The sequence below is a fragment of the Gossypium hirsutum genome, chromosome D08 (genome assembly GCF_007990345.1).
Source record: "Gossypium hirsutum isolate 1008001.06 chromosome D08, Gossypium_hirsutum_v2.1, whole genome shotgun sequence".
NCBI classification, from domain to species: Eukaryota; Viridiplantae; Streptophyta; class Magnoliopsida; order Malvales; family Malvaceae; genus Gossypium; species Gossypium hirsutum.
Genome location: NC_053444.1, coordinates 58,203,617 through 58,216,064, shown reverse-complemented (window position 1 = coordinate 58,216,064; position 12,448 = coordinate 58,203,617). Strand labels below are relative to the sequence as shown.

General features: G+C 31.2%; 1 protein-coding gene across 1 annotated transcript; it reads right to left on the bottom strand.

Moving 5' to 3' along the window:
* Positions 1-2,305: 2,305 nt before the first annotated feature.
* Positions 2,306-9,393, bottom strand: LOC107929373 (E3 ubiquitin ligase PQT3-like). Its single transcript, XM_041098580.1, has 15 exons — positions 8,473-9,393; positions 7,891-7,987; positions 7,610-7,691; positions 7,292-7,458; positions 7,119-7,195; positions 6,570-6,626; positions 6,340-6,496; positions 6,112-6,260; positions 5,844-6,008; positions 5,440-5,736; positions 4,987-5,028; positions 4,631-4,880; positions 4,319-4,438; positions 4,057-4,132; positions 2,306-3,084 (listed from the first exon to the last, which is right to left on the bottom strand). The coding sequence occupies exons 1-15, from the start codon at positions 8,636-8,638 to the stop codon at positions 2,473-2,475; spliced, it is 2,514 nt and encodes an 837-aa protein (XP_040954514.1). The 5' UTR covers positions 8,639-9,393; the 3' UTR covers positions 2,306-2,472.
* Positions 9,394-12,448: the final 3,055 nt, after the last annotated feature.

The following is a 12,448-nucleotide window of genomic DNA, read 5'->3' as shown; positions in this document are numbered from 1 at the left end:
CTCCTCATGCCTTCCGATTCTCACAAACAGATCTTTAGCGTCGTTTAAAAAATCACCTACGATGATTGTGACAGATACATTAATATTTGATGACTATAAGTATATAATGTTATAAATCATAAATGAAGCATAATTCAACATCCATCAATTTTTTTATCCCTTGGTACTAAAGAGGTTGCTGGTATGGTGTCTTAGTTGCAGAAGCTGTGGCAATGAAAGAGGGACTTTACTAGCTGCTAAGAAGTACTCAAAGATGATTAGCTCTCGTTTCTGCTCTTCTCACAATAATTATTTGTATTTTGATTAAATTATAAAGTAAAAATTTTAAAGTTGCAATACTTTTTGTATATTTTGAATTTAATCTTTATAGTTTATTTTTAGGGACTTTCCAAATCTAAAAATTCAGGTTCTTTTGTTAACACTGTTAAATTTGTTGGTATGATATTTTTAAATTAAAAAAAATGACATTGTAATAGATTTGAATTTAATAAAAAATTTTAAAATTCTTGTAATGGGCATTGTAATTATTTATTTTTTGATTAAAATATAGAGTAAAAATTTAGAAGTTGTAAAATGTTCAAAATTCTTGTATATTTAGAATTTAATCTTTATGTTTTATTTTCAAGATTTAGTCCTTCTACTTTCCAAATCTAAAAATTTAGGTCTATTTGTTAACATTGTTAAAATTCTTCTATTAAATTTGTTGGTGTGACATTTTGAAATTGATCCATGTAACAAAAAAAATGACATTATAATGGACTTGAATTTAATAGAGAATCTTATCAATGTTTACAATTTTTAAAATTCACATCAATATTTTAATTAGAGTAAAGTATTTAGGCAAACTAATAGCATTATAACAGTCGAGGTACCAAATTATGTCAAAATTGAAGTACAAAAATTAAAATTTATATTTGAGCGAAATAGAAAGAATAAATCTAGAATTTAACCATTCTTATCATGTCAAAAAAAGAAAAGGAAAACGATTGACATTGGAGTATTGGACAGGTGTCATATAAAATGCAGAGGGATTAGAACTGATATTTGGCCATTAGCTTCTCATGGGAAAAAAAATCAACTAACATTGGGGGGATTGAACAGGTGTCAGAGGGATTAGAATTGATTTTGACCATTTGTTTCTCATGTCAAATGAAAGAGAAAACAATTCACACTTATATTGGATAGGTGTCATGTAAGGAAGGCCTAAGGCCCTTCTTTTATATAAATATGAAATGGTTTGTAAATTTATAAATTATATAAATTATTAAATATTGTTATCTATATCATTATTTAAACTCTTGATTTAGTTATTATCACGAGTCAATTAGATATTAACTGAATCTGAGAAATTATTAAAAGTATAAATAATTTTTTTGACCCTCCAACTTTACAAAAAAATCTTTTTATTTTAATAAAAGATAATATAATTCGATACATTTTAGTATTTTTATTTTAACTCAATCCGGTTAAGGATATTACGAAAATGACATTCTATAATTAAAATAAATTAATATTATTCGAGAATATTTTAATCTTTATTTTAATAAAAAATAAATATGGTAAGATTTGAACCATACCAACTGAATTAGGCTTCCTTTGGATGCAGAATCAGCCATGGTGAGATGAAATTTTGAAGGAATATTCTTTTTTCCTGCACTGTGTTGGTGTTTGGAGAAACAATGGTGAGGTGCAGTTGAAGGTTTGAACCTCACTGCCAGCCTCATTTCTAACTGGAGGTAAAAGCTCCAGCTTAAACACAGTGGGCAGTCAAGTTTTATTGCAGACAAAAATGTCCATATTTTCATTTATTATTTTACAAGTTATCTTTGAAAGTTAAAGTATTTTCATTTATTAATTATCATTTTATCTAATAAATAATCTAAATTAATTATATAATTCATTAAAATATTGGAAGATACATTTTAATATTTTATTAAATAAATTTATAAATTCACATATTTTAATAATTTTAAAAAAGTAAAATAATTTAAAAAACTTCTATTATATATCAATTCTGATCTGATGTCCTTAATAGTCGTTTTTTATTCTCACCTCACCGCTATAGCTACGTTTAAATCCAAACACACACTCCACCATTGTTTCTAATCTCACCACTACAGTATCTAATCTCACCGCTACTGTAACTAATCTCACCGCCACCGCTGTTTTTAACCTCACCAGAGATAAATACACCGCCCATCCAAACTAGCCCTTAGTAAAATCTTAAATTTATGACAAGTGAAAATACCATTTAATATTTATTACAGAAAAAAAAATGCATAACGGATTTTAGAAGAGAGAATACTGAAATAGAACCACCACAATTCATAATTACGGATTTTAAATTGCAAAGCAAGCAAAAAGCTTTTATGTCATATAATTATTAAACGTATAAGTCCAAAAGTATGAGATTGCGACTGCTCCTTCACAGCACTCGCAGCGTTACAAACTCTAATATTATTATTTACCCTTTTATCTATGTTTATTATAGCTGCTACGCTCGCGTTCCTTGGATCCTCTAGAGTGCCGTGGTTGTTCTATCCACTCAGCCGATGGTGACCGTGAATACCTCGACGGCTTCCTTTTGAAATGTCTATCATCATCACTAGATTCGTAATCTACAGCATTGCTACGACTGCTCTTCCTACCACCCCCGCTGGTACCAGAAATTGCCTTTGGGGCTGCTGAACTAGTCTTGTAGTCATCATAGTATCCATTGGAAGTTGACTTGTGATGGCCAGAAGATGCAGGTGCATCCGAAGATAGTCTGCGTTTCTTGCTGTGTTCTTCAGGAAAGCTAATGCGAGAAAACACACTTGTCTTTTGACTCTTATCCATTGCTGCAGTAGCAGTCGTGGAAGTGGCTTTGGTGACTGTTTCAGGGGCAAGCTTGGAAGACTCAGGTCGATGGTGATGATGGCGATCACGGTCATAGTCACGATCATGATGCTGGTCAGGGTTTCTCTTTGTAGGGCGGGGAGGTGCTTCATGGTCCCGCATGGAGTGTTCATGAGAGGTCCTCTCTGATTGGAGCCGTGGGTGTTCATGGCGATGGTCACCACCTAACATTTGTGGGGTAGGCTTCTGCAACAAACAAACATAAAAAAACCTTTAGCAACTTAAAAGTACTCACCCTAAATATGGATCTCTCTTTTATAAAAATTTTATCCCATATTGTCAAGTTATTTTGTTTGTTCCTACGAATTCTTTTGAATTGCTATCTGGCCCTCATCAAAAGGCCATCGTACTCTTCTCGCCCTCATCATGAAACAGAGTAGCAAAAGCAGAGAAACTTCTAGTAGAATTTTATGAATTGCCGCTATAAGCATATATCTCTCTTATGTTCATTTTAATGATAAAAACAGAACAGGGAAACACGAGCAATTGGTAGATGAAAAAACTAGAAAAGCTTGGGAAGACCAGATGGCAAAAGCACAGAATGATTACAAATTGTAGTTTTAGAATACTTGAAGACTAGCAAGGAAAAAAACACGGACAAACAGGATGAACTAGAAAAGAACTTCAATTAGAAACTTCATAAGACAAGTCTACGTCTAACTGTATGCAAATGAGTCGGCGATTTATTTCAAACCCCAATAAGATTTGCACCACTAACACTTCAATTAGCAACTTAATAGGACTAGTTTATGTCCCCAACTATATGTGAATGAATTGGTTATTTCCATTTTTCAACTCAATAAAACAAACAGGAGAAAACAAAAAAAGCAGCAGACTATAGAGCATATATTTAGTAGTACAGAATATAGATAACATAATATCAGTAGGCTGCAAAATGACACTAATACAATGCTTAAACAGTGAGCAACTCCATACGCTTATCCTTTTTCAAAGTAAACCACCATAGAACTTTGCGAGAAAGAAAACAGACAAGTACCAGTAGAAATGTCAAAACTTTAAGACAGCTTAGGAGTGAACATGACTGTCAAAAAGCTTCAATTTTTATGCTCTTCTATTGACTTCCCTATGTCAATAAGTGGAACCATATGTGCATAACCAGAAAAAAAAAAAAAAACTAGGGAAATAATGAAGACATACAGATTTTGGTTTCAATGAAGAAAAATCACCACTGCTGCTCATTTCTCTACCAAATTCCCGATCTCTGGAGAAATCCCTGAAACATGGTAATCCATGAATGGTAAGAAACATATGAATTTAAACCTATACCTAGCACATTTCAAGGTATCAAGACTTAAATGCACTATGAAACCAGGAATAGAAAAATGAAAAGGGAATTATTCCCAAGTTAGTTGAAGTGAACAATTAGTGTACCTAGTAAGCTTAAGAGTATGTTCAGTACCTTTCACCTCCTCTCTCATTTTCACGCCTCCTCCGCAAATCAGCTTGCCGAGCCTGGAATTCCTCTCTGCTCCTGATTGGTGGGGCGACATTCATACCCATTCCGAAGTCGGCAAGATCTCTACAATGCATTTAAAACAAAGCTACTGAGACCATGGATGTCCAAATAGTATCAAGTTGCATATGAAGGTCATTGATATTGAACCCAATAGTACTTTCAAAACAGAGAAAAATGCCATGCATACAATCAAGCAAGAAAATTGCAACTGGTATAAACATACCATATAGGCTATTTAACAAAAGTTATTTGTACCTCTGAGGCAGGACAGGAGGAAACATGTACCCTTGAGCGCCAAAAGGATCTGGAGGCATTACACCTCCAAATGGCATGTCCAATGGACCTAGTCCATAGCCCCCCATATAAGGCATCGCACCAGCATAAGGACCCATAAACCCATCCATTCCTGGCTGCATACCAGTCCAGTAAGGGTTATAGGCTGAAGGACCCATAGACATCATATAGTTCTCAGCTGCAAGATCCTGAGGGGTTTTCCATTGCAACTCTAGAGGACAAAAGAATAAGATTCAGGTTAAATATTCCAAATATTTTTATGAAACTCAATGCAGCTTCCAACATCACCAAATACAAAAAAGGGGCTGTAGACCTACCATTTGCTAGCAAACGGACCTTCTTCTTTTTCTTTTTCTTCCCTGGAGAAGCAAAGCATCAAAAATTAAACCTCAATCTATTTATTTACTGATTCCCACGAGAGAAGGAATACTATGTTCTCTATGATACACACAAACATCCATCCAACTACTTGTGCAAGATGAAACATGAAAGAAGATCACATAAACATTTACAGCCTGAAGAATGCATGTTAATAGACCCACCAGAAATGCTTTTCAAAAAGGACAAATCCTGGCCACAACTTTTAAGAGGAGAGATGGTACTAAGGCATAAACGGAGCAGAATAGCCCCACGTCAAACGTTTCCAACACAGGTTTGAATCTTAAACCTCTCCACTTTCTAGGGAGGATCAGTACCAATATTCATAAAGATTATCTTTCAAACTGATCAAACCAATATAATCAAAAAATTAAGAAACAAATAACTATTACCTGCATCTCCAGAAGCCACCTTTTGTTGCACTTCTTCCTCTGCTAGTGGGGCACTCCCTTGTGATGCAGGTTCCTTCACACTCATTGATTCCAGTGTAGCCTCAGATGCATCAGCAGCCTTAACAACCTTAACTTTCTCCAAGACCTGCTGAGGAATAGCTACCTTAACCTCATTAGCTTTATCGTACACATCAGGACATTCTTCCTTAGCAGACACTGGCTTCTGCTCTCCCTTTGATGCAGCAGATGCAGTAGGAGATGGAATTTTTGGCTGGGGACATCGAGCAGATTCCATATCTAAATTTGGAAGACAGGACAAATCAATAATGATTCTTAATCAAAATGATTCTTACATGATAGAACTCATTGAAAAATTCATTTCATAATGTTGATGACTTACAAACCTTGAACTTGAAAAGTGCTTCCAGCATTATCGGCACTGCTGTTACCAGACTCCAATATGCGATTAATTGTATCTCTTAGGGTCTTATTTGGCAGAAGATCATCGGCCAGTATGTTGGAAGCCCCACATACACACATTAATTTTGAGATAATGTGGTCTCTTATACCTGAGTTATATTTTGTTAAAGTGAGTTTCAACATGCATAACCAAAAGCATCAGCAGGAAAAAAGAACCACAAAACAAATGGAATAAGTAGCTACGAAACTCACATTTATCACAAAAACTCGTAAAACAACATTTGCTAGTTAGAACAGCATCTTTCATTACTTCCTTGCACAATGGGCAATGAAGTTCAGGTGGAAGGTCACCAACAGGACGAGTGGAAGGTAAGCCCTCAATTTCTCTCTCAAAAGCAGCTCTGTTTGAAACAAAAAATTAGTTTTCAAGCATCAAAACAAGAATTTGCTACAAGCATAGACAAAACCCAAAACAGTTACTCATTGGGCTTCAAAACTGCAACTGCTCCGCTCGGCAATGCATAAGAGCCATCTGGAGTTGCCATTAGCATCGACTTTGGAATGCCAGTAGGAGGCTTTACCCTTTTGATATCATAGTTTGGATCACCATTTGTGGGGCAGTGCTGAATAAAATGCCCTACATGAAAGTTCCTTAATAAGCACAATTTTGCTATAATGTCCAGGAAAAGAAGTATTATGAATCAACATACCTGGCACCTTACAGCGGTGACAAACATAACCTGGAGGAGGTGTTTTGCGTTCCAATCCTAGTTGAACCAATAGAAACAAAAATAATTTTCAACTCCATATACAATTTCAGAAGTACAATTATATGAATGAAATGTCCCACAAAATTTCAAACCCCACTTATCTAAAATGAGGATAAATGGACACTGTTCTTTCAAAAATGAATGTTATATAAAAATCATTATATGTTAAGAGCAGCAAAAAAAGTGATGGTGCAAACTTCAATATATTTACAAGGGCAAAAACCACTAAGAACCTCGCACTTAAGGAACTATGGACAAGCCGTCACACTCACATGCAACATATATAGACACAAAATGATAAGAAATCACAATACTAATATCACATACAAAGCTCGGAGGCCCATTTATGCCACAATACTAAGGAAAAGAAAAATATCAAACGTCAATAATCTAGAGATTAACATAAAAAGAATATCCTATGTACAAACTCACACACCCACCCACCATGATAAATGATGCAAAAAAACAAAAAGGACATAAGATAATCACCAAAACCACGCCCACCCATCCTTCCACCCATACCCCTTCCAAAGCCTCTTCCAGGTCCAAAACCATCTGCACCTTGGCTGTTGATCGAAAATAATTAAAATTGTAACCAATGGAAATTACATCAAACTAACAAACAAGAAATGAAAAGGAAAAGAGATTCGAAGTCATCTCACCGCTGCCAGTCCAAGGCAGGAGTATCAATTAAAGCCTTAATCTTGTTGTCTTCATCAGCTTTATTAGAAGGGGGAGCATTATGAACTGGATTGCTAGACTGCACTGGCAGCGTTTCAGGGATTGAATATAAATCATTTCCAAATTCATCCCATTCAGTGTCTTCAGTCTATATGTAAAAAATGAAGGTTGATATTAGGTTTCTACTGTTTTTTCCCTGCTGATAAATACAACATTCCTCAAATACACAACAGTTAACACAAGTTGTGTGAAGACGAACCAATCTTCCGCAAGGAATATTTTGGGATTAAAATGCTTACATATTTTGGGACAGATGACTCAGCATCCAGAAAGTTTATCTTTTCAAGTTGAGCATTTTTAGTCTGATTTTCCACCTTAGGCCTGAGAAACATAACATAGCCCAAACTCAAAACTATAATCAAATTTCGTCTAACAATAGCAGGCAGTACATGCCAGAACAAATCTAAGCACACAACATATAGTTCATGCAGTAAATTGAATCTTTTACACTTGCTTTTTTAACAAGTACAATAAAGTTAAATATTTGACTGGTTAGGTATCTAAGGGATTGAGATAATACTCTTGAGCAGCAACAATAGGCATGCGAGGCCTTCCAGGAACCCGGCGAATTAAAACAGAAGTATTTTTTGGGATTAACATTGCTTCGTCAAGATATTCTGAAATTGAAAAGAGAACAAGTCTATAAAACACTAGAAACAGACTAATCCATGGCGGACAAACAATTACTAAATATCCATTCAAGAAACAAAGTGGGCCAACATAAAGATATATTTGGCTAAACTCCAAATTGACATTTCTATGCTAAATTTATCAAAAATGAAAACTCCCTCCAGGAAACAAAAAATTCTTTCTATTGACTTGGTTCAAGGAACCAGTTTGCAACCCGACTTTTGAATTTAGAACCGACCTCCACGCACTCAAAATACAGAAAGCTAGTCATGGTTAAAACCATCTACACAAGAGAAACTCTACTTGAAATTGAGGAAACCCAGTCGAAGATACATAACAACCAAATTTGAAAGCTTAAACACCGACGAGAACCACTAAGTACGTAAGAACATAGTACTAAATGCCATCTTTGCTCCCAAAAAATTACTATTAACATTTAATTGAACAAAGCTGGCAAAGAGCAATGACCAACCTTCGTTAGTTTGGGCATTAGTGACAACGAGGTCGAAGTCTGTACCCCTGCCCAAGTGCTTTGATTCAAATATTTTTTCTTTCAAAGTACCAACGCTTATAAATGGACCACCCATGGCAATTGAATCAAAGTCTCTTGCACTCTTAAACTTGTAATAAACAGCCATTTTTCCTTTCTTTTCCTCTTAATAGTAATAATGATGATGATGATGATGATGATGAACAAAAATTAAATTAATAAAAAAACAATGTAATTAGCTTATTTATTGGCCTTCCAAAAAATATTTATATAGGCCTGATATTCAAAAAAGAAAAAAGAAAAAACCAAATTGAACAGTACAAAAATTCTTTATTTTTTTTCTTAATTCTAAAAGAAATCAAACCAAACTCGTGATTCCTCGCCGATGCAAAATCCGAAGCTCTCTCTTCAAGAAATCTATCCTTACAGTTTCTCCAGAATTTTATCAAAAAACCGCCGATCTTTTTCGAATTTGTAAGCGAATCCAGAAGTTCCCAAAAATATCAGGGCAAATCACAAGGAATTATTAAAAATCCACTTGGCCATAGCCATTCGTCAAATTCACACGAGCTCTTCGATTGTTTTATTAGAAAAATGGGTCCGAAACAATCAATTCTCCGCTGATCCAGATCTTCTAAAACTCGACCCAAAAGTAATCTTCGACAGACAATCCCACCACCGATCGATCTTCAAAGAAAAACACGGCAGCGTCGAAGGTTGAGATTCAGAAAAGCCAAAATCGAATAGGGAATATTAAAAATGTTGGAGAAGCTCAATCAAAGATTGGAGAGACGGAAAGGATTAGCGATCATCATGCAGCTCTAGGGTTTGGGATTGAGATTGGGTTTGGGGAGGGTTTCAAAGAGAGATAAAGCAATGGGAATTTGGTCCGAGGCTCCACATATAATCTGGACCCTCTAAAATATTTATTTATCTAATCAGCTGGATGGGCCGCCATAAGCCCCGCACGTGCTCCCGAGCTGTTGGTCTAAATATAATTTTGATGAAATTCTTCCAATAGTCCCTGTTCTTAGTGCTTGGTATGGATTTAATCCCTCTATTCTAATTTAGGCCACGTATGTTTCATTGGAAATATACCTTTTGGAAAATGATTTAGGGAAAATGGATTGATTTTCTAGTACTTAGATGATTTTATTTTTCATTTTAACAAATTTTCTTAAAATTATTTTCTAAAAGTTATTTTTAATTAAAATATAAATATATTTGTTATAAAATATTATATTAACATTTCATTTTAACAATCAAAATTTATTTTATAATTAATATAGTATATAAACTTAATAATAAATAATACCTAATTAAAATTTAATTTAAATTACATATTAAAATGTAGATAGTGGCAGAATTGGAGGGGATAACTGAAACTATGCATAATTTAAAGAAATATTCATATTTTTTATACTATAAAGCATTTAAATATTTATAAATTGTAATATATAATTATTATTGAAATATTAGTACAAATATTTTTCAATAATATAGTAATAGTATTACTTAATTTAAAATTGTTATTGTTATTATTAAAATAAGATATTAAATTAAATAATTTATTAAATTAATAATTATTTATTTTATTAAATATAAATAGTTAACTATGTATGTTTAATAATATTGAACACTATAATATTTGATATTAATATTTAAATATTTTTAAAAAATTAAAATAAAATGTATTATTAATATAATAATATTAAAATTAATTTAAGTTAATTTTTATATAAAATAAAATTATTTGTAAAGAAGTTTTTTTTTTTCTGAAAAATAACTTAAGTCTCACAAAAGTAAGTCAATTTATAAGAAATGGGGTTTATTTCTCATTTATCTATAAGTCATTCTTTATTGACTAACTTAAAAATATTTTCCATAAATCAATTTTCATGAAACAAACCTCAATATTTTTAATCTTATACTTTTTAATATTTGAAATATCAGCCTAAATACTAATAGATGTGTTAAATAAAAAGACAAGGTTTTTTAACGTGTATAAGATGAGAATAATAAAAAAATGGCACGACGATAGAAAACAAATTGTATAATTCTAGCAAAAAGAAAAAGGAAAAAAAAAACCACATAATTTATGTCCACCATATATTATTTACGATTAAAGGACATGGCATGTGTTTTTATTATAAGGATATTATTAAGGTAATTTCTCTATTATATGAATTAATTAATTCTTATATTATTGATAGAATCAAATAATATTAAATAAATTAAATGAAATAATTAATTAATTCTTATATTATTAAAAGAATTAAATAAGATTGAATTTTAATACAATTCATATTTACGGTTTTAAAAAATATTATTTATTATTTAAAACAGTTAATAAATTTTAAAAGTTATTTTTTTGTATTCTCAATAAAATGTAAAAAATAAAAACTCATTAAAACTTAAAAATAAAATAATTTAAAATATATAAAAATATAAAAAAAATTCAAAAAGTTTACCCTTATATTGTTATATGGTTTACAATTAAATTAAAATTTAAAAAATATTTTTGTCATTTAAATTGAATTCGGGTCGGTTTGGCCCGAAACATAACAAACTTTGTCCAAACTCAAGCTAAGGCTGGTCGAGTTGGGCGGGCTGTTGGGCCCATTGACGAATTTATTAATTTACTCCATGAATGGTAATAAGGTTTCTCCAAAATTTGAGCTATTTGTTCAATCCATATTAAATCAAACTTAAATATTTTTTAACTTATTTTTTAATCAAATTAATTATATATCAAAAATATTTTTATGTAAACTTAATTATTAAGTATATAAAATATTAGTATAAAATAATTTTACAATGATGATACAAACTCTAAATCCATTCAGATTATTTAAAAATTTACTTCATGAATTATAAATAATTAATTTTTAATTATTTTCATATATAAAAAATTTGAATTAAATAATAATACAAATTATCTATTTGAATTAAATTTAAAAATATTATATAAACTTTTTGTTAAAAAAACACTATATGAAAATTTCAATATTTAATTTATTGCATTTGTATTTTACCAAAATAAGATTTTTTTTATTTAAAATTCTTTTAATATAATATATTTTGAACATAAAAATTTGTATTAAATTTAGTTTGAACATATTCATAGTTTTTATCATTATTTAATAATTATTTTATACTAATATTTTATATACTTTATAATTAAATTTACATAAATATATTTTTGATATATAATTAGTTTGATTGAAATTTTAAAAAAAGATTAGTTTAATTTTATTTAATATGGATTGAATGAATAGTTAAAAGTTTAGAGAGGCATTATTACCATTCATAGAGTAAATTAATAGGCATGTCCATGATTGGGCAGCCTTGATCCGATTTGGGTTGGGCTTGGAGAAGGTTTATATCCTGAGATTCAATTTAAATAATTAAAATATATTTTAAATATTTTATTAAAATTTGAATAGTGAAATGGACTTTTTGGGTGGATATGGCTGAAAACGAGTCCAAATTTGAAATTCTTTTTGGACTTTGACCTCGGCCTGTCGTAGATAAGTCTAAGTAAATAACATATTATATTTTTTAATTTTTGGATATTTTTATTTTTTTAATTTAAAGAGTTTCTAAATTTTCACAATTTTTATATTTTTATTGAAAAAAACAAAAATAAATTTTTATGTACTTTTAAAGAGTAAGGACCAAATTGACACAAAATTGTAAATAAAGAGGGCTAAAAGAGTTATCTTACCTTTTTTATAACAACCAAATTAACCATTGTAGTGGGAATTATATTTTATTTTTAAACACATCCTCACATTCTAAAGACATAGTTTTTACATGCATTACCTACAATATGATAAAAGGTAAAATAATAGACAGAAGCGGAGTGAAAAAAGCATTTACCACCATTGTCTTGTTCCACCTTGTGCTCTTTTTCAATAGAAAAATCTTTATTTAAAATGTATCAACATGAAATCCT

Coding starts and splice junctions, on each gene's coding strand:
- LOC107929373 (XM_041098580.1), bottom strand. CDS start 8,638: ATGGCTGTTTATTACAAGTTTAAGAGTGCAAGAGACTTTGATTCAATT. Junction 7,692..7,890: donor CCTATTGTTGCTGCTCAAGA/GTATTATCTCAA, acceptor TATGTTTCTCAG/GCCTAAGGTGGAAAATCAGA. Junction 6,497..6,569: donor TCACCGCTGTAAGGTGCCAG/GTATGTTGATTC, acceptor ACTTTCATGTAG/GGCATTTTATTCAGCACTGC.